The 27705-nt window shown below is 40.4% G+C and overlaps 1 protein-coding gene and 2 long non-coding RNA genes across 6 annotated transcripts; 1 reads left to right on the forward strand and 2 right to left on the reverse strand.

Moving 5' to 3' along the window:
* The first annotated feature begins 469 nt into the window (after window positions 1–469).
* On the forward strand, window positions 470–27447 carry LOC124289784 (CLK4-associating serine/arginine rich protein-like). Of its 2 annotated transcripts, XM_046726446.1 has the most exons (19): window positions 470–559; window positions 2427–2564; window positions 3352–3449; window positions 5710–5808; window positions 7607–7689; window positions 8653–8737; window positions 9595–9725; window positions 10640–10736; window positions 11711–11789; window positions 12788–12861; window positions 14396–14437; window positions 14925–15113; window positions 15709–16104; window positions 16576–16734; window positions 17346–17391; window positions 23104–23164; window positions 23819–23877; window positions 24293–24456; window positions 24643–27447. In XM_046726446.1, exons 2-19 carry the CDS (start codon window positions 2466–2468, stop codon window positions 24737–24739), a joined length of 2058 nt encoding a protein of 685 aa, XP_046582402.1. In that variant the 5' UTR covers window positions 470–559; window positions 2427–2465; the 3' UTR covers window positions 24740–27447. The 2 variants fall into 2 exon arrangements, with proteins under 2 accessions (XP_046582402.1, XP_046582403.1); XM_046726447.1 differs by lacking the exon at window positions 24643–27447 and having other exon boundaries at window positions 17346–17395; window positions 24293–24361.
* Window positions 18145–20522, reverse strand: LOC124289786. Of its 2 annotated transcripts, none has more exons than XR_006901767.1 (4): window positions 20456–20522; window positions 19327–19359; window positions 18351–18434; window positions 18145–18182 (listed from the first exon to the last, which is right to left on the reverse strand). It is a non-coding gene; the product is annotated as an uncharacterized LOC124289786 (long non-coding RNA). The 2 variants fall into 2 exon arrangements; XR_006901766.1 differs by lacking the exon at window positions 18145–18182 and adding an exon at window positions 18244–18266.
* Window positions 21764–23097, reverse strand: LOC124289785. Of its 2 annotated transcripts, none has more exons than XR_006901764.1 (5): window positions 22670–23097; window positions 22385–22435; window positions 22011–22163; window positions 21851–21901; window positions 21764–21789 (listed from the first exon to the last, which is right to left on the reverse strand). It is a non-coding gene; the product is annotated as an uncharacterized LOC124289785 (long non-coding RNA). The 2 variants fall into 2 exon arrangements; XR_006901765.1 differs by lacking the exon at window positions 22670–23097 and adding an exon at window positions 22604–22622.
* Window positions 27448–27705: the final 258 nt, after the last annotated feature.

The raw sequence follows: 27705 nt of genomic DNA on the forward strand, positions 1-27705 counted from the left end.
TTTTAGAAACATTCCAGCAATATCACGACAGGGGACACCAGAAATGGGTGGGGAATCGAACCCGGGTCTTCGGCGTGACGAGCGAACGCCCTTAACCACTAGGCTACCTCATCGCCCTTGGCCGGAGGAAAGTAAGTAAAATATGTATCAGGACTGATATAGTACCCAAACAGTTCATTACACAAAATGTAAATACTGGAAAAAAATGCATTGCAAACAACCGCAATTGCCTATTGGTAAAAAAAATTGAAATGAGAAACTCGAAATATCGCAGGTCAACTTACAGCCGCTCGAATTTATAACTGCGAAGAACAAGATATGAAATCAACTGACAAGAGCAGTGTTGATGAATATTTAACTTGCGGATACCGTCTGTCGAAACCAATAACAAACAGCCAATAATCAAAATCTCACTGAAGTTTGATGCCTACCACGTCATTATCTCCCTTAGTAGTTCGCTCCAATGCTTTTGGACGTATAGGAAAAGCAAACGTAACAGTGAAGTTTAATGGATGTGTAATGGCGGCAGAAAAGTGCTCGTGTAGGCCATAAGTAACAGGTATCGTGGGCGTAATCATGTGCTAATTAGCTCCTTCTAAAATCTGCAGCCATGCAAATTTCAATATGTGTGTTATGGTAACGAAGTGTTGGAACATGGTTGCGTACATGTGTCCAATATATTTGTGTGCGTATGAACTTCGACGGTAAAATCGGATCCATTACCGTGCAACCTAATTATGACGGAAGTGCCCCTGTCGTGGACAGTGCACACATATAAGAATATTTTGTAGGCATGTTTTTGTTGTTGTATTATCGGAACTAAGAGTTATTGACGCAGGTGTAGAATGAGTCTGCAGCAGAGTAATATCTCATGACTTTTGTAGCGGATTACCAAATATTGTCGTTGGGGACGTTTTATTTTTCAGACTCTTTGCACAATTATCATGAATATGTTTGTTGATCTTGAAAGATTTTTCTAGTTTAGGTTATGTTTAAATCATAATTGAGGAATGTCAACAGCCTGCTTGTTGTTTTATTCCGCTCAGAAATACTCTGGCAACGTGTACACATAATTAAGTCTCATCCAATTAAACAATGACTGGAGGAATTAAGAATGTCCCTTGTAATCAGTGACGTAATTAGTCGAATATGTCTCAAAACAAGTAGTAAAAAAACCATACTGTTTGTTCTTAATATTCACCACTAAATCTCATGGGCATTGAAATGTATATTTACCTGATAAATTTGGTTTTGACGATTTGCTTTGCAAAAATTCTAAAAGGGGATTTAGTCTAACCCAACTAACACTAAAAGAGCATAAAGAAATGGTAATGCTAAACAGAAGCATATTCCACAGGTGCATATAATGTTTGGCATTTAGATGTTTCTGTTTGTTACCTGAAACATACTTTAAATATTTTAAGATTAATGTGTAACTAACTAAATTAATTATTATATATTTATGAACTAAATTAACTTTGACAATGTCTCTGTTGTTTACATGAATGCCAGTTTCTGAATACTGTGAGCTCATATGACCCTTGGAAAATGCTTTTAAAAGATAATTTCAAATGTTTTTGGCAACTTGGAATATGAAGTAGACTTCTTGTTTGGGATCTAAATCTTAAGTTTTCAAAAAGAAATCCCTGCCTACCTACCCCAAGTTAATAATTGCATTCATTGGAGCCTCAGCTGACTTTATGTGTGGCCTTAGAGTTTGAATGACTTATTATTATCCCTGGCCATGAATTGGGAGGATGATATAGGTTTGAGCTCTGTCCGCGTGTCCAAGATAACAATATAACAAGATTGGTATGTGGTTTGGTAGGCCTTGATGAAGTTCGAAAACGGAAACCGTGTTACAATTTGTTACAGAGTTATGGCCCTTGTTATGCATTTCTTGATTTACTGCACGGTATCCCCACTGGGGACAGATATTCTCAGTAACCGTTATAGATAGGGAAATTAAATGTGGTATGTATTTTCAGTACACAAATGCCTTGATGGAGTTTGAAAATGTAAATCGTGTTACAATTCTTTACAGAGTTATGGCCCATGTCATTTGTATCTTGACTTATTGCACATTATCCCCAATGGGAACCTGATTTTCTCAAATTGCTTATTGAGTGGAGTTATTTAGATTCAAGATACATGTATTTAAAAAACTATAGCATCAGCTATGACTTGTATAAAAATGTTTTGTGAGCATTTGACAAAATTGTTGAGTCAAATAATCAAGAATTACATGTCATGTAAAACCAAGATTGGCAATAAAAGTGACTGACGCACTGGATTGGGTGCACAAATGCCCTCAAACTGTATCTTTGTTTTCTTGGCCTAACATATTGGGTTTTAGATGACACTGTCTGCACACAGGATACAACATGTCTGAGAAAATGTTAGATATTTTGTTTTTGTGACTGCAGATGCTGTTTGATGGTGCTTGGAGATAGTGAAGCAGCAACATGTGGCATGAAGCTCGCAGGCAGGAGAAGAAGATCCGAGGCCTTATGGTCGACTACAAGAAGAGGGCAGAGAGAAGAAGGGAATTCTATGAGAAAATTGTGAGTCGAAAGTAGTTTAAAAGTTATTGTATATTTGTAGAGCTTGGCATTGCTTAAGTAAGATTTTGATCGACCTTCAAAGTCAGGATCACGATACGGTCATTTGTAAGGACGGTCTGTGTTTGTTTGAGAAGTTCATTAGAGTAATGGTTGATGTTTTAGAAACAAATATTTTATACTGCACTTAGCAAAAATTGAGGGCCAGATCATTAAACTGGAATTGCTTATTAGATTCCTATTTAAATAGAGGAACAGAACTTTCAGTCTCAGAGTTGTTTTCATGTTTTCCATAACCTGAACTGATGTAATTAAACCAGAAAACATGGTAACTTTATTGAGGTACGGTGTAACGGTACTTGTTGGCAAAGTTTGGAAATTTTACTGGATTGAACATGTGTTTTCCCAGTCAGAATGTGATGTCATTAGACTGGATATGCTTATAAGTTTGTTACTACGTTGCTGGAGGCACATTTTGGGTGTATTCAGGACCAGGTTAGGGGTTAGAATGGGTCTGGATCTATTCACATGCAATGAAGACACTTCCTATCATAGTTTCCCCACAATGGTACAATGTGTGAAGCCCATTTCTGGTGACCCCTGCCGTGATATTGCTGGAATATTGCTAAAAGCGGCTTAAAACCAAACTCACTCACTCACTCACTCCTATCATAGTTACATGTGACAATCATAGACTACAAAGTCAAAGATATATTGTAGTGTGATAGTTGATAGGTTATTAATAAAAGTTTGCTTTGTGTTACATTTTGTTTGATGACTTGTATTTCAGAAACTAGATCCCACCCAGTTTTTGAGGGTCTATGGAAGGCCATACAAGATACACCTGGACCAGGCTGTTGCCATGGCAGCCGAGAGTCCACAGAGCATGTAAGGATGCCTTCAGTACATTATTTGTAAGGGGCACAGCATGTAAGGATGCCTTCAGTACATTGTAAGGGGCACAGGTGAACCTTTCATCTTAGACCCCACAGTTTGCTGACGGAGTTGCTTCCCTTAGACAATCCAGAAACCTATGGGGGCTGCTGGTTTTGAACTCAGTTTGCCCAATTATGTAATGATATATGTCGGCGCCATACATCATAGCCTGTTGCAGAGCTACAGATAACATTTTGGGTCATTGAGTTATGTACTCGCTTGTGTTCATCTCAATTGGATATCCTAATTTTCCTTTGAGTAACCAGATAAACTGTACCCACCCTCAATCAAATTTAGTTGGATATTTTGAAATTTTACATTAATTGTAAAATTATAATAATATTTAAATGCTGGTTTACGTGTTTGTTATTTATATTTGATCTGTTATATGAGAAACCATAAGAAAGACTGCAAGTTGCCAAGTTCATGTGCTGAAATAGAACCTCTCAATACACCTCAGTTATTTATCTATTCTGTGTGTACTCGTGTAAGATCAAATTCATTGAGTATTTACAAAAATTCAAACGTACTTGTACGCAATAGACTTAGTAGGAATTGAGTTTTCACATGAATATTTGCGTAATGTACGCAGATACGCAGCTTATCTATACTACTGCTGTTGCATAGTTTGATAAACATGAATTGAATTACATATACTTGTATGTTAAGGAAAGAGTATTACGAGATGCAAAGCATTAATTCATTTATGATTTACAATTAACCTCATGAATTCAGACCAATTTATGCTGTTTTGATAAATGCTTGTCTGTAAAACAAGTCGGGTCCCTGAAAAATAGTGTGTACCTGTAAATCTGAAATATCAGTCAGTGTGAAGGTTTTCTACATTTCACTGGGCCTTTCAAGTGTTATATGGCTGCTAGCATGTGGGTTAAAGTACTTTCAGAAATAGAAAAAACTGTTTTCTCACATTTATATCTACAATTTATGAAGTTAATATGTGAAAGTGTGAAATATCTGTTAAAACTAAGTTCGGCCTTACTATAGTCTCAGTGGTGGGGAGATAGGAAACATAAAAAAGGACTTTACTGAGGAGAGATTAGTGCAGAAATGAGCAATGCAGGTTTTTTTTCTAAGGCCAAAGCGACTTAATTAGAACAGACCATAGCTTTATGCAAATTAGTGTGCGATATTTTATTTCAAAGGACACTTTTTAAATGCCTATTTTGAAACTAGACTTTGCTTAATTATAAACGAAAGCAGACGTAAAAATACTAACTTTAATACTGAAACTATTAAGGATGTAGCTACCATGGAGCCTCACCATCACTATAAAAAGAAACAGGTCGTCTCAAAAGCAAAACCAGGATGAGTGTCACAGACTGTGGTGTGGGTTGTATTGGGGATGGAGATATCAGCTGAGATAAGATAATCCTTTTTAGGAAAGTAAACTGGGGAAGTAAACGGCATGTCTTAACAATTAACAAATAATATCCAGTCCTGTAGATCTTTAGGTGAGTCGACGGGTCCATTGTCATACCTAGCGACCTAATTGCCATCTATAGTCTGATCTTGGGGTGGTCTTGCCACCTATATATTTTCAGACATTTAATACGATAGTTGATTTCAGCTTTTCTATGGGTATCATATTGTTTTACATATCTCAACATAAACGTTATGAAAGATGCAGTAAGATGGTAATCAGTAGATGAGACATATTCAATATACATGAAAAAAGCATAAAATATCTTTGAGATGACCCCTTGTGCCAATAGGCAGCACATGCATTTCATGCTAGGTGAGTCGACGGTCCATCGTCATACCTGGCTGAGCGACCAAATTGCCATCTATAGTCTGATTTATTGTTTTCAGCAGCTATTTGTATTTTTTCTAAGTTTTCCCCGATTTTACGAGTAAACATGCATTTCTAGATATTCTATTACACATCCCACTGAACGCCCAGTTAGGCCGATACGGGTTATTTCAACATATGCTACTTGCAGTTGTGTAAATTTTAGGGATACAGAGTAACAGCTTAAAAAGCTTTTCCTATTTCCGACAGTACTTTAGTCTTATGCTCCAGCACTTGTAAAACAATCTAATGAAACTGAACATTTTGATTATGAACTGATTATAGTTGATGAGAGCACCAAGAGATAAGTTAACATGGTAAATCCAATCATATAACTTGGACAAGAAAACATTTTGCGCTTCAATGATTATTTGATATTAATTATCTTCATTTTGTTTCTAGGATGCCTTGGCAAGGTCACCGTGACAACATGATAGACAGGTTTGATGTTCGAGCTCATCTTGATACAATACCTGAGCCAAAGAAAACGGAACCAATTAAGTAAGTGCTCCTTGAGTTATAGAATAAGGAGATAGACCAACAGTGTAAGAAATTTCATGCAGATCAGATTCAACATGTTCATTTGCACTTTATCTGAGGTTTTAATCAATCAGTGTTTTCATGTTTATGTTATTGTGTGAAAGAGCAGGTTAATTTTGGTGGTTATATGCATACCACCAGGTAGGTAAATATTTAATGATACTTCTGAAATGTATTACACAGATGCACTTTGTATTTTACAACTGCAAGACATTATTGTACCACTTTTAGACTATGACTTTACACCTGCCAGACTTTACAGTACTGATTTTACACCTGCCAGGCTTTACAGTACTGATTTTACAACTGCCAGGCTTTACAGTACTGATTTTACAACTGCCAGGCTTTACAGTACTGATTTTACAACTGCCAGGCTTTACAGTACTGATTTTACACCTGCCAGACTTTACAGTACTGATTTTACAACTGCCAGGCTTTACAGTACTGATTTTACAACTGCCAGGCTTTACAGTACTGATTTTACAACTGCCAGGCTTTACAGTACTGATTTTACAACTGCCAGGCTTTACAGTACTGATTTTACAACTGCCAGGCTTTACAGTTGATTTTACAACTGCCAGACTTTACAGCTTTACAGTACTGATTTTACAACTGCCAGGTACTTTACAGTACTGATTTTTACAACTGCCAGGCTTTACAGTACTGATTTTACACCCACCAGACTTTTACTGATTTTACACCTGCCAGACTTTACCAGACTTTACAGTACTTTTTACACCTTTACAGTACTGATTTTGATTTTACACTACCAGACTTTACAGTACTGATTTTACACCCACCAGACTTTACAGTAGTACTGATTTTACACCTGCCAGACTTTACTGATTTTACACCCACCAGTACTTTTTATTTTACAACTGCCAGACTTTACTTTACCACCAGTACTGATTTTAGACTGTTTTACAGTACTGATTTTACATCTGCCTGCCAGACTTTACAGATTTTACACCTGCCAGACTTTACTGATACAGATACTCATTTTACAACTGCCAGGCTTTACAGTACTGATTTTACACCAGCCAGACTTTACAGTACTGATTTTACACCCACCTGTTTTACAGTACTGATTTTGTACTGATTTTTTTACAGTACTGACTTTACAGTACTGATTTTACACCTGCCAGACTTTTTACAGTACTGATTTTACACCTGCCAGACTTTACAGACTTTGCAGTACTGATTTTACAGTACTGATTTTACACCTGCCAGACTTTACAGTACTGATTTGCCCAGACTTTACAGTACTGTACTTTTTACACCCACCACCAGACAGTACTGATTTTACAACTGCCAGGCTTTACAGTACTGATTTTACACCCACCAGACCACTGATTTTACAACAGACTTTACAGTACTTTACAGTACTGATTTTACACCTGCCAGACTTTACAGTACTGATTTTACACCCACCAGACTTTACAGTACTGATTTTACACCTGCCAGACTTTACAGTACTGATTTTACACCTGCCAGACTTTACAGTACTGATTTTACACCTGCCAGACTTTGCCAGACTTTACAGTACTGATTTTACACCCACCAGTCTTTGCAGTACTGATTTTACACCTGCCAGACTTTACAGTACTGATTTTACACCTGCCAGACTTTACAATACTGATTTTACACCCGCCAGACTTTACAATACTGATTTTAGACCTGCCAGACTTTACAATACTGATTTTACAACTGCAAGCCTTCTGATGAGCTGGTGTTGTTTTGTTTCAGGCTGAGTCGTGGTGTTGAGTCGTGGTGAAGAGGATGAGGAACGAAAAGCCAACTATGAACGATACCGAACACTGGTGGAGAGTGAGTCGGCAGGATGTAAGTTCATCATGCTTAATGGTTGATTTCAATCACATGTGGGGATAATCTGGTTAGAGACGGCAGTGTAAGTTGATCATAGAGCCTGATCACTCAAACCCATCTGGCTACAATTTCAACCAGCAATTTGCTGGGGACCTGATCTAACTCAGAGTTTCCATAGGAAATCTTGCATAGCTAATGTAAAGGCATTGAATAATGTAAAGTTTGGCAAGGATGAAAGGCAGCTACTTGCCCTCTTGTTCACAAGAGGTGAGGTGAGGTGAGGTGAAATTGGGTTTTACATCGTGCTTGAGAATATTTCGCTCATATGACGACGTGCTGCTTGTACTAGTCCAGACTTAAGCTGGTTTTATAGTGCTAGCCCACTGAGATACCATGCCGCAGTGAAGCAGGAATACCCCACTCAGACACCATTATACTGACTCCGAGCCGACCAGTCCTTGTTGTACCCATTAATGCCGAGCGCCAGGCAGGGACCAACAAGTAGCATATTTTAACGTCTTTTGGTATGACGCGGTCGGGGATTGAACCCGCGACCTTCCGCTCTCCGGGCGGACGCTCTAACCACTACACCACGGAGGGGGTCTTGTTCACAAGATCATATTCAGGTTATCCGTCTTTACAACAGATTTTACCCCTTGAAGTAACCGGGTTTGAAGTAACCCATGTTTATCAGATGAGGACTTGGTTGATGTAGGTCTTTGTATCCCAATTGCTTAGATCAATCCAATCATTGGATTATCTGGTTCAGAACTGATTATTTACAAATTTTCATCATGTAGTTGGAATATTGCAGAGTGCTGACTGGGCAGTGTTTTGATGAATGATATTGAAAACAGTATTATGGTCAAGATGGGTCGATATTGTAGATAAGACATTACATTTAGTTGAAACAAACAACTAGCTAGGTTAACAATGATGGCACATTGCGGTAAGCTCCTGACTGACTGTTGTTTGCAGTGACTGAGGAACAGGCTCTACACCAGATCTACATCGACGAGCAGTTTGGACCTCCGGACAGAACAGTGGAGGAGGAGAAGAAAAAGTGAGGAGCTGTTTTATCTTAATACTGTCAACTTATACTTCTCATAAGAAGTTAGAGACTATAGGTAATCTGTCATGGTGGGACTCATACACTAGCGTTATGGGAAAAATATTGGGTGGTCCTTAACGTTTTTGCATTATAAAGGGGGATTACTTTCTGCATAATTTTAGAATTTATGGATAATTAGCTATTTGTATTTGTTTCTGATTCTTCCGAATTCTGAATAAAGGGATTAAGTAATAATGACCATGGTTACCAAGGCAACGCTATTTAACATTGACTGACCAGTTAGTGTTTTGATATCAGGATGACCGTTTTTTTTTTTGTATCTCCCTGAATTTGAACATGTTGTGAGACTACTTTAGAGGGACTTAATTCGAATCAGCGTGATGATGTATGTGTATAATTTACTTAGACATACAATAAAAACCTTTTAATCCTCAGACCTGATCCCAATTAAATCCTCTTTCCAATAGAATAATATCCTGGGTATTATACAAAGGTGACAAACAGTAGCTGACAGCAAGGTCTGAATAATCAGGATATGGACTGAAGGTGTTTCACTGTATTTTGGGGCGATGGGGTAGCCTTGTGGTTAAAGCATTCGCTTGTCATGCCGAAGACCCGGGTTTGATTCCCTACATGGGTACAATGTGTGAAGCCTGTTTCTGGTTTCCCCTGCTGTGATATTGCTGGAATATTGCTAAAAGCAGCATAAAACTAAACTCACTCACTGTATTTGGTATAAACTTTATACATGTGGATAGTGAAGTCTGCACACTAGTAGTCCAGTAGGTTGGCATTGTGGAGACATATATGATGTAGTTAGTGTAATGTACTTGTGGTATGTGGTACAGACTGGCAGACAAGAAGGCAGCCATTGGCTACACGTACGAGGACAGCTCAGCAGCTGGTGGTGAGAATGGAGAAGAGGATGGAGAGGAGAGTGATGAAAGCAGTGACACGGATGTGGAAACAGCAGATTTAGGTGAGTTTAGTTTTACCAGCATTTGTTTTACGAATGTGCACAGTGTCTAGAATGGTTATTGTATAATGGAGGAGGGTATGAACTATTATGATACTGAAAAATGTGTGAAACCTTTATCCTAGTCAGGTGTTGGCACATCATTCATCAGAGAAACCAACAGGTACCAAACATTAGTAAATCAATGATGTGATCTTGTTATTTTGTGAGCGCCATGGCATCTAAACAATGAAGGAATCTGTGTTTTCTGTGGGGTTATCAATTATGAAAATAATAGCGGTGGGGTAGCCTGGTGGTTAAAGCGTTCGCTCGTCACGTCGAAGACCCAGGTTCGATTCTTCACATGGGTACAATATGTGAAGCCCATTTCTGGTGTCCCCTGCCTCGATATTGCCTGAATATTGCTAAAAGCGGCGTAAAACCATACTCGCTCGCTCATTAGGCTTCTTTCATTTTGATTGGGTGATTAATGTTTTCTGATTATGTTTGGGTTCAGTTTACCTGACCAGTGAAGATCCGGGGTAGAATAGGTCTTCAGCAACCCATGCTTGCTGTAAAAGGCGACTATGCTTGTCGTAAGAGGCGACTAACGGGATCGGGTGGTCAGGCTCGCTGACTTGATTGACACATGTCATCGGTTCCCAACTGTGTAGATCGATGCTCATGCTGTTGATCACTGGATTGTCTGGTCAAGACTCGATTATTTACAGACCGCCGCCATATAGCTGGAATATTGCTGAGTGCGGCGTAAAAGTAAACTCACTCACTCACTCGCTCACTCAATTTACCTGACCTTCTGTGGAAGTGTCCTCAGACCTGCCTATGAAGAGGTCGGTGTTCAAGTAAGAGAAGTGATTGTGAAGTGGGATTCCTTTACTTATTGCTATACTTTATGACAAATAATGATGCTGTTTCAGACGTGACGCTGGATGTAGATGAGCTGACTGTGGAACAAATGGTGCTCATTAACCAGTGTGCCGAGGCATATGGCATGAAGCAGGATGACTTTATTAGGTAGGCTATGCTACAGTATCAAATGTATGGGGACACAGAGGATTTGATATGCAGAGTTGTGCCCCTTATGTGAGCCAGTATCCTATGGTTATTGGTTTGGGTCAGATTCGCCTGTCTTATTATTCTTTGTTTTTTAGCACCATAAAATCAAATAACTGCATAAAAATGATGCAAACATATACATGCACACATACATGTAACACATTCATACATATTACTATAGAAGTGCAATAATCATAAACACATCATTTAACCCATTTCACCTCACCTCACCTCACCTCACCTCACCTCACCATATCCTCAAGAAGCTGAAGATAGACCACATGTGTACAATGTAAAACCATTGTGTCCCCTCATCCTCGATAATCTCCAGGGTATACGTTACGATCACCCTTCACTATACCCTGGATGCATCCACGGCTTGGGGCGATGATTTTATTACCTCCCTTTGCTGGCTCCGCATTCTCACAGTAGCCAATCAGCTAAGCCGCCGTTACAACGAGCTTGCCAGTGTCAACAAAGATTGCGGTCGCAGTTGCAAAGGTTTGATCGCAGTGCCACTCAGATTTTTATGGAAATAATAAAGACAAATTCACAGATCTGAAACTTTAAGAAGAATATATGAAAGAACTCCTTCTACTTCTTTCAGAGTACCTCTGCATCAATTGTGTTGCCAAGTTTAAACGGTTAGATAATTTAAGATGCGAAAGTGAGTAGTGATTGGTATGCTCAACTTCCCAGCGTAGGCACCTGACTGGATAAAAAGTCAGCAAAGGGAGGTAATAAAATCATCGCCCCAAGCCGTGGATGCATCCAGGGTATAGTGGAGAGTGATCGTAACGTATACCCTGGAGATTATCGAGGATGTGTGTCCCCTATGCATACCTGGAATTTTGTAAAATCCCTGCTCTCTTGTTTATATGTGAGTCTTGAATATATATACCAGTGACTCTATTCTGCGATCATGTGTTTAGATTGCTGAGAAAAGACAAGGAAGAACTGGAGGCATTGAGACAGGCTAAGCTGCTGGAAGAGGAGAAGGCCCAGTTTGCTGTACGTACACCTACCAAGGGGGATGTATAGGTGATCTGTAGCTGATCAGGTGGCGTAGAATGTTTTGGGTCTTGTTGAGGGGGTTTATGGGGCACGGGCAATTAAATCATGCACCAAATTACGGCAGAGTTGTGTCTCTTAGGCATGATTGAAACCTCTGCTCGTGGGTTTGAATCCCTGTTTGTTTTATTTTGATTCTTGCTTTGCTTGCACCATACTCACGCTGATTGTTTCACCATAATGGTAAACATCTCATATCTGTATCACTTCATGCTGTCATTCCATTCTCTGTTGTTAGGCCATGATAGGGCTGAAATACTGTTCAAAGTGGCACTGAAACAACGTGTGCACTGTAATTCATAGGACAAGTGGTAGGTCACAGATTGTGTATGTTGTTTGTGCTCAAGCTATCTACCACTGGAGGGCAGTAGGGTAGCCAAGTGGTTAAAGTGTTCGCTTGTCTTGCTGAAAGACCCGGGTTTGATTCTCCACATGAGTGAAGCCCATTTCTGGTGTCCTCTGCCGTGATATTGCTGGAATATTGCTAAAATCGGCGTAAGACCAAACTCACTCACTCACTTCCACTGGATTTAACTGACTTGAAAATGTTGCTTCTTCAGTGATTATAGCTCAATTTCAAGAAAGAAAAGGCCCTCTAATTGTATTAAAAATCATGTCTTTACAGAGAGTATGATGCGAATACATAATATGCCTTCCCTGAGTATGATCTCATGAAGTTCAGGGTCTTCAGCATTTCATGATTGTTGTAAGAGCCAATTAAAGGGATTGGGTAGACTTAATGCCTTCCTTCATATACCAGTTACATAGATCAATGTTCATGATATCAATTACTGGATTGTCTGGTCCAGACTCAGTAGTTTACAGACTGACATCATATTGCATAAATATTCCTTAGCAGGGCATTAAACAGTAAACAAACCCCATTGCAAACAAACAAATTTAGCAGTTGTTTCACAGTCTCTGTTTCTCTACTTCAGGGTCGCAAATCTCGAAGAGAACGACGAGCGTTTAAAGACAAGCGTTTGCAGGGAAGGAGAGTAAGCCCACCCAGGTTGGATGTTATTTTTGCTTCCTTTGAAAGAAGGTTTTCATTGTACAATTAACAATAACCTGTGGGTATTCCAAACTAGCTCTCGTGTAACCTTTGCTGGTAGTATGAGATGACCAAATTGATTGGAGTAGGCTTGGTTAATTGGCTGTTTTCATTGTAGCCTGACAATATGGGTCATTCATTATTTCATACTGTATCAATCACTGGATTGTCTGGTCCAGATTTGATTAATTACACCCCCGTTGTCATGTAGCTGGAATGTTTGGGAGTTATCAAACAAACAACCACATGCAATAAGCAATTTAGCTTTTATTACTCTAGCTGTTAGAAATTTTTTCTGTACTATTGACAGAGATAAACAATAGAATGGTCACTGATATATTATGACCCTAATTTCTTTCCACAGGAGATTGTGTGTGCGTGAGAAACCTGCAATGAAATTTCTTGCTTTGATGTACATTGTAAAGTCATCAATTACCATGATACCACAATTAAATGAAATAAGTTTGCTAATCTCTCTTTTACAAGGCTGGTTAGCTGGTCTTTTTACCCTGAAGACACTTATTATTTCTGATTACTAGTGTTGCGAATTGGTTAAAATCTCATAATCGATGATTGGTTCATTACAACCAATCAGTCATCAAAAATAATTGGTTAGCGTCATTTATCAAATTTTCCTGGTTGTTTGTTAATGACTTCTTTGATTGGCATTCTAGAAGTTGGGTAGATGAAGATTGAGGACTATTTCTATGGATATACAACTTCTATGTTCTATATAGGCGACGTTTCGACATACAGTGGAAACCTGATAATTAGCGACGTTTCGACATATATTCTAATGTTGCGTTGTCAACATGTTTGTTAGTGCACATGTTTGTTAAAAATAAAAACAAAACACGCAGTTCTTTCAGGTTTTTGCACAAAATGCATTTGCAAATTTCACATCTTTAAAGGATGACTGATATGTTAGGAACATATTTCCTGGAGTCTTTAAGATAAATTCAATCATGACTTGGAACGAGCTTGTAGTGCTTTTGAAATGTAACAGACAGAACCAACCTTGTGAAAAATATTGTCAATGCAAACAAGTGTTCCAAAATTGTTTGTGTTCGATTATGAGAAAACATGATCGATTGCTTAGTCGTTTAGTCATTGCGACCAATCTTCGATTATTTCAATTAATCGCACCACCACTACTGATTACAAGCTGAAAAAAGTTGATAGATGAGATTATAAGTAGAATTTTACCCTCATGTCATTTTGATAGTGACTGGAAGTCAGTTTCAATCTCCTTGGCCAGATACTGAGATTGAAACTTTGAGTTATATTAGTGTGCTTCATTGTTACTTTTCTCTATTAGTTGGGCTCAGAAACTTCATCTCGCATTGGTCAACATGGTTTATGTGATATTATCCTTACGGAAACACCTTAAATAAAACATTTATGATGAGCCTAAACGTGATTTTTTAAAGCTTCATTGATATACAGGCATGACTTACTGACTTATTCACCTTTTTCTGTTTTCCTACTTTAGCTATGCTGCAAGAGACAGTCCAAAGTATGAACCATACAAGAGGTAGGTGTACTTACATCATAAGACTACTTGCCTTAGACATTAACATGTCCCTGTCAAATCTGGGTTAGAATTGTCGGACCGTAACCCGCATCATATAGCTGGAATATATGCTGATTGTGACGTTTAACAATACACAGAGATTAACTCGGATGATTCTTGGGCAGAGGAAGTCTCCACAGCTCCATGGGCTTCGGGGTAGCCTAGTGGTTAAGGTGTTCGCTCGTCACCCCGAAGACCCGGGTTCGATTCCCCACATGGGCACAATGTGTGAAGCCCATTTCTAGTGTACCCCGCCCTGATATTGCTAGAATATTAAAGTGGCGTAAAACTAAACTCACTCACTCACTCACTCTACAGCTCCATCCTTGTCATTAGAGTTGACTGATGGGAGTGTGTGGTTATAAAGTATCTGTAAAATCGTAAACTATTGGTTTTGCTCTGGTTTCCTTGTTTTCTTGATCATAAACATATTATCATACCATTTCAGATCCTCATCATCTTCAAAGTCAAGGTCAAGGTCACCGGAGAATGTTGGGAAGGTCATGTTTATCACATGTTTCGGGGACGACAGTGACCACGAGGGGAAGAACGTTGTCGTGGGACCATCATTGCCAACTAATCAACAACACCAAACTCGGACTCATAGTGACAAATCTGATTCAAAGAGACAATCATGGTCGGTTCATCACTTTATTGCTCAGACAGTGGGGGGTGCCGAACAGCAAAGCTTTACGGGCAGTCGTAGCCTCTGGTTTACACTTTGCCATTAAGACCGTACCACTATGGGTACAATGAAGACATTGTTAGTTGTCCCTCATAGTAGGTAATCGATTCCAATGACTTGAAGACCCAGGTCAGAGATTGGAGAAAGGTACCCAGAACTATTATGGAGCATTGTATCGAAAGAGATTTTTCTCTATCACAGCATGAAACTGATGTTTTCCTTTTGAATGAGGATTAGGGGAACTGGAATGCGGAGTGTAGACCGGCTGTGCTGATGGTATTATCTGTATGTGCCATGTTGCAGATTTTCGTGTTTCAGATGAAGGAGAATGACAATCATGGGAATTTTGAAACCTTTTTCTTCAGCTTGTGAAGAAGTGAACTTTCATTTGTGACCTTATTGGTTGTCATTTGTGATTTCAGAAGTAATGTAAGTTAAATTCAGTTTGTGATTCTGGTGTCAAAAGTTTTATGTAAGAACACATGGCATAGAGTACAGAGTTGTTTCTGTGCTGGTGTTAATGAAATTGTGTGATGCATGTTTGCAGCTCAAAGAAATCTTCCTCAAGAAAACATCGATCCCGTTCCCGATCAAGGTCTCGGTCAAGGTCAAGATCAAGGTCGTGGAATCGTAACAGAAGGCGGCGCTCTCCCTCAAGGTCACCTTCATACACAAGGTCACGGAGGTACTCGAGGGAAAGACGACCATTGTCAAGAGACCGTAAATCCTACTCTCGTTCATCACCAAGACGATACATGGATAGAAGGAGGTATGGAGACAGGTACAGACCGAGATCTAGGTCTAGGTCAAGGTCAAGGTCACCAAGAAGGCGATCTAGGTCAAGTTCGAGGTCTTCAGCAAGATCAAGAAGTTCTCGGTCAAGTTCTCTGTCAAGCACTAGCTCAAGATCTCGTTCCAGATCCAAATCAAAGAGCAGGTCAAGGTGGGTTTATTTCTTTGTATGTTCCAGGTTTGTCCCACATTGGATTTCTGAAGGGGAGGAGTATCCAGTTAGCCATACTTGAACTAAAAGTGGAGTAAAAATGGCCTGCAGAAATGGTTGCCATAAGACATTACTCATGATACAAAAAACTGCTGAAATCGTGCTGAAAGTTACATCTAGGTTAGAATCGGTTTTCATCGACTTGTGCTAGTTGTCTGAGCGATCAGGTGATCAGGTTCTGAGTTTTTGCTGGTTAAGCTTCTTTTATCCCAGCATATTGTCTGGTTGAAACTTGCTTTTTCATAGACGGACATCATGTACCGTAGCTGAAATATTGCTGAGTAGGGCATTATTGTATGATGTTTAAAATCTTGCTGTTTATAATGATTCAGTGTTATTATTTTATTTCATCTTAAATAAAAAGATTTTAGCATGAACAGAGATTGCATCGTGATAAATTGTTCATGTTAGGTCCAAGTCACGTTCAAGGTCAAGGTCACCTGCTCGAGTGGTTCCAGTGACACAACCAGTCAAGAAATACCGCCGCAAGAGTCTGTCTTCAAATGAGAGTAAATCCGACCATGAAGATGACAATGACAAGAGAAGCAGCACCAGCTATGGCCATAACAGGTACTGTGAGAAACATCAACTTGATTAATGAAAACAATCATTATGGTTTCTGGTCCTATGCCCATCTGATCACTATGTCACTAAACACAAGTATTTTTGTGTGGCTGATTAATGGATTTCATTTGATATGTAAAAAATCCGACTCTACAGATGTTTCAGCGTAGAATGTTACAGCATACATGATTTTCATAATAAACTGACATGCTCACTGGTTGAATATGCTGAGCATCAGGACTTTCTTTATTCATGGGTACACATAGTTACCAAGTCGTCGGAGGCTGTGCAGAGTTGTGTCCCTTGGGTACTTCAGAAAGCTTTGGGTTGTAGTCCTAGTTTGGGTGTTAATATGTCTAGGTAATCACTGTAACTATGCCTGTGGGTTTCATGAAAGTGGGAATTGTTTGAGACCATCATCACTTGTGGCTTTCCTTCCATATTTAGCTAGAGGACGATGGGGTAGCCTAGTGGTTAAAGCGTTGACTCGTCACACCGAAGACTCGGGTTCGATTCCCCACATGGGTACAATGTGTGAAGCCCACACATGGCTGGAAAATTGCTAAGCAGCGTAAAACCATATTCACTCACTCATAATAATTTCTGTTCCTTTGCAGACCGACCCAGCCGATCCTCTTCTCTAAGAGTGCTGTTTTGAACCAAGTCAGTAAGAACCATTTGACTTTCAACTGAGTCTTTGTGCCCCTTGCAAGCAGTTAGCTTCTTACCCTCCACTCACACAGTTGTCGTGACTCCAGTGCCCTACCTTGAGTTTCTATGTTAAGGCCTGCACTAGAACACAGTGCACTGTCGGCCCTGGGGGCCAGACCAGCATGCTGTATGTAGAGACCGCTGTGTCCTGGACGACATGCTAGTCAACAAACTCTTGATTCTTACACATGAATTAAGAATAGGCTGGTTTATGTCTTTTGGTTTTGTAGTTCTTGTTCTTGATAAAATATGTGTTTGTTTTAGATGATTTTGAATATTTTTATAATTTTTAAGTAAAATAGTGGTATATGATTAATATTGGTATGTATTAAATATTGATGTTTTTCTGTTTATGTAAAATGTGTCAGTTGATAATAGGTTGTTGTGGATGAGTAACCCATTCATGTTTTTATGAAAAAATATTTAATTGCTTTAAAAATATTGTATGATGTTTTATATTGATTCACCTCAGTACAGAGGTCTACCATATGAAGTTTAGAATAGAAACTAATGTTCTGTGCTGTGTTAATGCCAAACATGCCAATAGAGGTATTCCAGGAGCTTTTAATTCCTCAGGAGCATCATACCCAACCTGTGTGTAATCTTTCCCTGGATTTTGGCCCCACGTACCTAATATGTGGGATTGTTGTCAGCCCCACCTATGTAGTCTGTGGGAATGTTTTCAGCCCCACCAATGTAGTAAGCCCCACCCATGTAGTATGTGGGAATGTTTTCAGCCCCACCTTTGTAGTAAGCCCCACCCATGTAGTATGTGGGAATGTTTTCAGCCCCACCCATGTAGTCTGTGGGAATGTTTTCAGCCCCACCTTTGTAGTAAGCCCCACCCATGTATTTTGTGGGAATGTGTTCAGCCCCACAGCCCCACCCATGTAGTATGTGGGAAGCCCCACCCATGTAGTATGTGGGAATGTTTTCAGCCCCACCTTTGTAGTAAGCCCCACCTATGTAGTATGTGGGAATGTTTTCAGCCCCACCTTTGTAGTAAGCCCCACCCATGTAGTATGTGGGAATGTTTTCAGACCCACCAATGTAGTATGTGGGAATGTTTTCAGCCCCACCCATGTAGTATGTGGGAATGTTTTCAGCCCCACCTTTGTAGTAAGCCCCACCCATGTAGTATGTGGGAATGTTTTCAGCCCCACCAATGTAGTATGTGGGAATGTTTTCAGCCCCACCCATGTAGTCTGTGGGAATGTTTTCAGCCCCACCTATGTAGTATGTGGGAATGTTTTCAGCCCCACCCATGTAGTCTGTGGGAATGTTTTCAGCCCCACCTTTGTAGTAAGCCCCACCCATGTAGTATGTGGGAATGTTTTCAGCCCCACCATGTAGTATGTGGGAATATGTGGCCCCAATGTTTTCAGCCCCACCTTGTGTAGTATGTTTTCAGCCCCACCCATGTAGTATGTGGGAATGTTTCAGCCCACCTTTGTAGTAAAGCCCCACCCATGTAGTATGTGGGAATGTTTTTAGCCCCACCAATGTAGTAAGCCCCACCCATGTAGTATGTGGGAATGTTTTCAGCCCACCCCATGTAGTAAGCCCCACCCATGTAGTATGTGGGAATGTTTTCAGCCCACCAATGTATGTGGGAAGCCCCAGCCCCATGTTTGTAGTATGTGGGAATGTTTTCAGCCCCACCTTTGTAGTAAGCCCCACCCATGTAGTATGTGGGAATGTTTTCAGCCCCACCTTTTAAGCCCCACCCATGTAGTATGTGGAATGTTTTCAGCCCCCACCATGTAAGTGTAGTAAGCCCCACCATGTAGTATGTGGGAATGTTTTCAGCCCCACCCATGTAGTGTAGTAATGTGGGAATGTTTTCAGCCCCACCTATGTAGTATGTGGGAATGTTTTCAGCCCCACCTATGTAGTAAGTGGGAATGTTTTCAGCCCCACCTATGTTGTATGTGGGAATGTTTTCAGCCCCACCTTTGTAGTAAGCCCCACCCATGTAGTATGTGGGAATGTTTTCAGCCCACCTTTGTAGTAAGCCCCACCCATGTAGTATGTGGGAATGTTTTCAGCCCCACCTATGTAGTATGTGGGAATGTTTTCAGCCCCACCTTTGTAGTAAGCCCCACCCATGTAGTATGTGGGAATGTTTTCAGCCCCACCTATGTAGTATGTGGGAATGTTTTCAGCCCCACCTAAGTTGTATGTGGGAATGTTTTCAGCCCCACCTATGTAGTAGGTGGGAATGTTTTCAGCCCCACCTTGTGTATGTAAGCCCCACCCATGTAGTATGTGCCCCAATGTTTTCAGCCCCACCTATGTAGTAAAGTATGTGGGAATGTTTTCAGCCCCATGTAGTATGTGGGAATGTTTTCAGCCCCACCCATGTAGTATGTGGGAATGTTTTCAGCCCCACCCATGTAGTATGTGGGAATGTTTTCAGCCCCACCTATGTAGTATGTGGGAATGTTTTTCATGTGTGGGCCCAGCCCATGTAGTAGTATGTGGGAATGCCCCCACCCATGTAGTATGTGGGAATGTTTTCAGCCCCACCTATGTAGTATGTGGGAATGTTTTCAGCCCCACCTATGTTGTATGTGGGAATGTTTTCAGCCCCACCTTTGTAGTAAGCCCCACCCATGTAGTATGTGGGAATGTTTTCAGCCCCAACCTTTGTAGTAAGCCCCCACCCATGTAGTAAGCCCCACCCATGTAGTATGTGGGAATGTTTTCAGCCCCACCTATGTAGTAATGTTTTCAGCCCCACCCATTTTCAGCCCCACCCTGTGTAGTATGTGGGAATGTTTTCAGCCCCACCCATGTTGTAGTAAGCCCCACCCCATGTAGTATGTGGGAATGTTTTCAGCCCCACCTATGTAGTATGTGGGAATGTTTCAGCCCCACCAATGTGTATGTGGGAATGTTTTCAGCCCCACCTTGTATGTTTTAAGCCCCACCCATGTAGTATGTGGGAATGTTTTCAGCCCCACCTATGTAGTAAGTTTTCCCCACCCATGTGGGAATGAATTTTCAGCCCCACCTTTGTAGTAAGCCCCACCCATGTAGTATGTGGGAATGTTTTCAGCCCCACCTTTGTAGTAAGCCCCCCACCATGTAGTATGTGGGAATGTTTTCAGCCCCACCTATGTAGTATGTGGGAATGTTTTCAGCCCCACCTTTGTAGTAAGCCCCACCCATGTAGTATGTGGGAATGTTTTCAGCCCCACCTATGTAGTATGTGGGAATGTTTTCAGCCCCACCTATGTAGTATGTGGGAATGTTTTCAGCCCCACCTATGTAGTATGTGGGAATGTTTTCAGCCCCACCCATGTAGTATGTGGGAATGTTTTCAGCCCCACCTTTGTAGTATGTGGGAAGCCCCACCCATGTAGTATGTGGGAATCAGCCCACTATGTAGTTTTCAGCCCCACCTTTGTAGTAAGCCCCACCCATGTAGTATGTGGGAATGTTTTGTGTTTTCAGCCCCCACCTAAGCCCCACCCATGTAGTAGTGGGAATGTTTTCAGCCCCACCTATGTAGTATGTGGGAATGTTTTTCAGCCCCAGCCCTACCCATGTGTAGTGTGGGAATGTTTTTCAGCCCCCACCCATGTAGTATGTGGTATGTGGGAATGTTTTCAGCCCACACTTTGTAGTAAGCCCCACCATGTAGTATGTGGGAATGTTTTCAGCCCCACCCATGTAGTATGTGGGAATGTAGTAAGCCCCACCCATGTAGTATGTGGGAATGTTTTGCCCCACCCATGTAGTGTGGGAATGTTTTCAGCCCCACCTATGTAGTATGTGGGAATGTTTCAGCCCCACCTTTGTTTTCATGTGGGAATGTTTTCAGCCCCACCTTTGTAGTAAGCCCCACCCATGTAGTATGTGGGAATGTTTTCAGCCCCACCCACCTATGTAGTAAGCCCCACCCATGTAGTATGTGGTAAGCCCCACCTATGTAGTATGTGGGAATGTTTTCAGCCCCACCTTTGTATGTGTATGGAATGTTTTTCAGCCCCCACCTATGTAGTATGTGGGAATGTTTTCACCTATGTTGTATGTGGGAATGTTTTCAGCCCCACCTTGTGTAGTAAGCCCCACCTATGTAGTATGTGGGAATGTTTTCAGCCCCACCTATGTAGTATGTGGGAATGTTTTCAGTTTTCCCCACCTATGTAGTAAGTGTGGGAATGTTTTCAGCCCCACCCTATGTAGTATGTGGGAATGTTTTCAGCCCCACCTATGTAGTAAGCCCCACCCATGTAGTAAGCCCCCACCTATGTAGTATGTGGGAATGTTTTCAGCCCCACCCCCACCTTTGTAGTAAGCCCCACCCATGTAGTATGTATGTGGGAATGTTTTCAGCCCCACCTATGTAGTAAGCCCACCCATGTAGTATGTGGGAATGTTTTCTTTGTAGTGTAAGCCCCACCTTTGTAGTAAGCCCCACCCATGTAGTATGTGGGAATGTTTTCAGCCCCACCTTGTTGTAGTAAGTTTTCCCCACCTTTGTAGTAATGTATGTAGTATGTGGGAATGTTTTGGGAAGCAGCCCCACTTTGTAGTATGTGTGGGAATGTTTTCAGCCCCACCTTTGTAGTAAGCCCCACCAATGTAGTATGTGGGAATGTTTTCAGCCCCACCTTTGTAGTAAGCCCCACCCATGTAGTATGTGGGAATGTTTTCAGCCCCACCTTTGTAGTAAGCCCCACCAATGTAGTATGTGGGAATGTTTTCAGCCCCACCTATGTGGTATGTGGGAAGTTTTCCCCACCTTTGTATGCAGTATGTATGTATGGGAATGTTTTCAGCCCCACCCTTGTAGTGGGAATGTTTTCAGCCCCACTAATGTAGTATGTGGGAATGTTTTCAGCCCCACCTTTGTAGTAAGCCCCACTATGTATGTATGTAGTATGTGGGAATGTTTTCAGCCCCATGTAGTATGTGGGAATGTTTTCAGCCCCACCTTTGTAGTAAGCCCCACCTATGTAGTATGTGGGAATGTTTTCAGCCCCACCTTTGTAGTAAGCCCCACTAATGTAGTATGTGGGAATGTTTTCAGCCCCACCTTTGTGGTAAGCCCCATCTATGTAGTAAGTGGTAATGTTTTCAGCCCAACCTATGTAGTATGTGGGAATGTTTTCGGCCCCACCTATGTAGTATGTGGGAATGTTTTCAGCCCCACCTATGTAGTAAGTGGGAATGTTTTCGGCCCCACCTATGTAGTAAGTGGGAATGTTTTCGGCCCCACCTATGTAGTAAGTGGGAATGTTTTCAGCCCCACCTTTGTAGTAAGCCCCACCAATGTAGTAAGTGGGAATGTTTTCAGACCCATTCTGAGTGTGGGAATGTGTTTGGCCCGACCTATGTAGTAAGTGGGAATGTGCTTGGCCTGACCTATGCTGTAGGCGCCACCTTAGTAGTATGAGGAAAAGTTTTGATCTCACCTTTGAAATGGTGGGGATTGGAGTAACCCGCCCCCTTCAGCCCATGTATTATGTGGGAGTGAATGTCGTTGGAAATTGATCTGACCCCTAGGAGTGAATGCCGGCACCAGTGTATAATATTCTTCTGTTTGTGAACCCCACCCATGTGTACCCAAGGAGTGAATACCCCCCCACCTGTGTATTATGTGGGAGAAGATGTGAGCCCTGTCTATCTCTAATGTAAGAGTGGGTGTTTCAGGTGAAGATGACCCCCCAGGAGCGGCTCAAGCGCAAAATGCAAGCTCAGCTCAACAAGCAATGTAAGTGGCACTTATGTTGCAGCTCAACAGTGCGTGTGCGTGTACAGTGTAGTGTAGTTGGCCCCTTTATGGAAAAATACAAGCAGCATATGTAGCACTTCTAACATCACTCAGCAAGCAGCTTAGGTGGCAAATATACTGTAACTCAATGAACATTGCAGAGGGCATTTACAAAACAACAAGCGAACTCACACTTTTAATTTTATCATAGTACCACAAGCCGTCAACAGGATTCGTACAACAATGAAAAATGCTTGATTCTCATATTTTACCATTAAGTATTGGAAAAGTGCTGTAATATTTTTAACAGTTCCCGATAAGTGCTGGCATGTACATGGAAATAGTCAAGCTGTAACAAAATCTCTGTTGACAATTATTAACAATTGAGTAGTAATGTGTTGTTTACGTCTTATAGCTTAACAACATTAAAATGGCATGTAAGCCATAACTCAACAAGCAGTCAAGGTTTGGCTTAATAGTGATTAGATGGTTATATTGAAGCAGTTTTATACGCCTTGAGTCACATCAGGACATGAAGCTGACTAAAGATGCTGCCAACCATTGTCTATGGTGTAATTTTACTTGATGTTGTTGAGAAAATCTGTAATTTTTGTTAAGTTATGTTAATGTGCTGATGGTGACTGTTTCTTTCAGACAAGGCCGACAAAAAGGCTGAGACGATGCGGATATCCAAAGTGGAACAAGAGAGAATGGTGAGTTGGATGATTGTAATCATAGAAGACAAGGAGATGGTCCCATCTGACATTTAGATTTCCCAGCAACTTGTTATAATAGACAACTTCAAGGATTGGGTGCCCTGGCTTGGTGACTTTGTTTGTTTGCATTTTCCCGGGACTGGTCTAGACAGATTAGGTACAGACTGTTTCTGTCTGCTGTTTCAAATACAAACAAAGAAAACGATGGTTGATGCATTTCATTGTATCCTAGTTGTGTAGATTTATGCTCAGCATGTCGATCACTTGATGGTCCAGACTGGATTACTTGAAGACAGTATTTAGAATATTGCCAAATGTCTTGTTAAACAACAAACAAAAAAAAAACACATGCAGGTTCACACTCCGGAGAGACTTCGTGTGTTGTGTATCAACTTTGTATGTCTACTTTCAGGACAGAGAAGAAGACTTGCGTTCTCGTGCGATGGAGATGCGACGCCGGGAACGGGAAAAGAGACACAAAGAGATGGAGGAGAGGGAGCGGAACGCCAGGTACGACAGTGACAGCGACAGCAGTCGGAGTCCCAGCAGATCACCACGACGTTCACGGAGAGACAGGTAAACAAGCAATCAATTTGGAGTTAAGGTGCATGTTATGTTTGAAATTGTTGACATACTGTCCCAAGCAATTCAATAGAATTTTCCAATTTTCCACTTCTCATCATTAATCTAATTCTAATGTTATTTTGCCTGGATTATGGGAAAGGTATTTGTGTTTTTGGAATGAAACATTTCTTTTTCTAGGTCATTGACACGATCAAGATCACGCTCAATATCAAAGTCAAGGTCAAGGTCAAGGTCAAGGTCAATGTCCCCTGCCCGTGGATTGGTTTCTTACTAAAGAGAGCAGCATCTTGGCATGAGGTTGGAAAATAATGGATTAAGAATGAGTCGTGACAATAATCACAACTGCAGAGTGGGCTCTTTGTGATGTTTTAAGGCTTAAATCCAATCACAGCTGCCATATACATACAGCCCCACTTATTGCAGTTGTATTTACTGTTTGGGCAAGGAGAAGCACTATGTGTTGGGGGCACACACACCAGGTGAAACAGTGGTGTTGCCCTAATTACACTGGCTGTATGGCAAGGGGTATGTATTTATATTACCTGAACAATGCCAGTTGTTCTTCGTGGCTTTCCTGAGTGCATTAGATTGCTAAACTGAACAATCATTGACTTTGTTTGCAGAAAGAGCTTTGTTGTCAATATTTTAAGTTAAAGTCAAGAGAGCTGCATTTAACCTGCAATGGGAATGGGGATTTTGCTCTTTGTCTTTGCTGTGGGTGAAATGCAGATTTTATGATTAGATGTCTGAAAATAGATTGCATGGTATTATGTTATTTGAGGAGGTTGTTTTTTTACTTTAATAAGGAATGTAACATTTTGCATCCGAGATCAGTTTTGAGTGATTCGTTAATCAAATAAATATTTTTGGTTTAATATGGTTTTTTTTGATAATCTTAGGAAAAATACAATTGCAGGCACCAAATGAAAATTAGATATATTTTTGTGACAACTGTTTTGATTTCATGTCAGTTTTGCTGTAAATCAGGTATGTTTTTCAAGAAACTTACATTTGGGACCACAGTAAACTATATTTTTCTCATTTTGTGACAGTCAGCATTTACTTTTCACCTGAGAATGTGTATGAACTGACCAGTGTATGAGTACCACTGAGACTGGTCACAAACCTCGTGCTTCCTCATCGTGTTTGTCATTCTCTCTGAGAATCTGGATGTACACCAAGCCTAACAGAAAAATAAGGCAGTGTACCAAAAAACAGCATTCTGCTCAAAGTGTTCAGTGGATTTCACAGTGCCATTCGACTACACATGTAAATCTTAATCTGTTATTGTTTATAGAAGAGCAAGCATTTTATAAAATGTGTGAGTTATCTCCCTTAGAAGAATTCATGTTCATTGTTCATCAAACACAGATCTCTGGTTTCACAAAGTGTTTTCAGTTTTATGAGTCATTACTAGGTTCACATAGACTTAGGACAGTGTCAAGTGTTTGTCATGATACAAAACATTACTGATGGGTACCATGGCAACGCAAGCCACAGGCTCCTCACCTCACCTCATATAGGGCTGAAATTCAAAAATAAAAGTTGTGTTGGAGATTACAGCCCATGCATTTTGTTTTGTGATATACGTATATGCATAGATAGATAAATATGCACGTTTTGCATGTACACAGCATATGCAAAACAAATAACTGCTGGAGAAAAGAGACCATTATCATCTAAACCACTAGCAGCATATGTAAATGTATGCACATTTTGTGTTTGATGCAAGAATACTGTTCCTGTATGTGTTATATCTTCAAAGTTCAGACTGTACTGTTGGCATGACTGATAAATGCATACCTTCACCTTACGCTTTATTCCTCGCACAGCAGAAAGATGATGAAAACAGGGGAACAATTTTTGTAAACATTTGCAAATTATATATGCAGTGTTTCCATGAAATCCTTCTATCCTTCATTTATCAGCCATTATATTCTTAACTTATGACTGCTTATATGCTATTCAGGAGAAGTTAACAAACACCAACCTTTTCATTTGACCAGTTAATCTGTTATGTTGACAGGAGTCATATAGTACAATCAGGTGTCTAAAACATCTATTGTCTAATGTGAAAGGTTTACTATAGCAATATTTGCAGCAGATAAGTTGAGAATTTTAATATGCCATCATGTTATTATAAATCTCTGTTGAGTGCTTATGGTACAGCGGGCTAAATATATAGCGACTAATGTGTCTGACTGCATTCATGTTTCCTGATGGTTTGACATTTGAAATAAGTTGTCAACATCATGATACATTTTCACTTTTGTAAATGCAGTTCTGTTTTTGTGTTTTTGGTAGTTCACTTAAACCTTTCCATGTTTCCACAGCAGATAAATTCTGGTTTGCTGAGAATCCCGTCAGAGAACTGTTTAGAATTATGCAATACAATGACACTGGTGTTGAATATTATTGAATATTAAATTATATTTAATCATAGTCTTTAAGACACTTATCTGTGCTTTGCGATGCTTTGGTAACTTCTTGGTTGAAATGATCTCAACAGTCTAGTTAGTATCAGCATCTTGAACTGAAGAACACTTGGTATATATGACACAACATTTGCTAAGGACCAACAATCTTTAGTCAAAGATGTGTTCCTTAGGAAATATTGAGTTGTATACATTCAAAACAAATGCTAATCTTTGAGGTGATAATAATAAACAATGAAATGGCAATTCATATTTTATTTAGTGTGGTGTGGTGAGAATACTTAGACAGTAGCGTAAAACGTCATACGTCACCGCCAGCAGCAGCCAGTAGTGTCTGGTTTGGGCGGAGTGGTAGCATTCCATGACCTCTATGTTATCTGTACTACACTGAAGGATGGCTGACAATGTCTGATTGCAAGCTCCGAACACATACATCCTTGTCACACATCCTGCTGCAGAGTGTGTCTATGATTGAATATGATTGTGCTCCACTCTCACAACAACTGCTGTGGTGTTGTCTGATGATAATAAACTGTCTTGCTTAACATTCACTGAGTTTGTTTGTATTTTCACTCTTTCGAGGTTCTGTGATTGTGCAGAGTTATGTCCCTTCGGTATGCAAGCAAGTATGATCTGCTTCAAGAGCCCAATTTGTGCTTATTATGTATCTAGATTCTTCAGCACCACAGAAAAAACTGAGACATGAATCACTTTGTACACTAAACGCCAAGAGAAACGTTACCCTCCTACCTTTATGAATTACTTAAAAACTATCAAAGATATCTTAGAAGGTATTAGTTTATGA

This window comes from Haliotis rubra, unplaced genomic scaffold (genome assembly GCF_003918875.1).
Source record: "Haliotis rubra isolate DU_JTF1 unplaced genomic scaffold, ASM391887v1 Scf45, whole genome shotgun sequence".
Lineage (NCBI taxonomy): Eukaryota > Metazoa > Mollusca > Gastropoda > Lepetellida > Haliotidae > Haliotis > Haliotis rubra.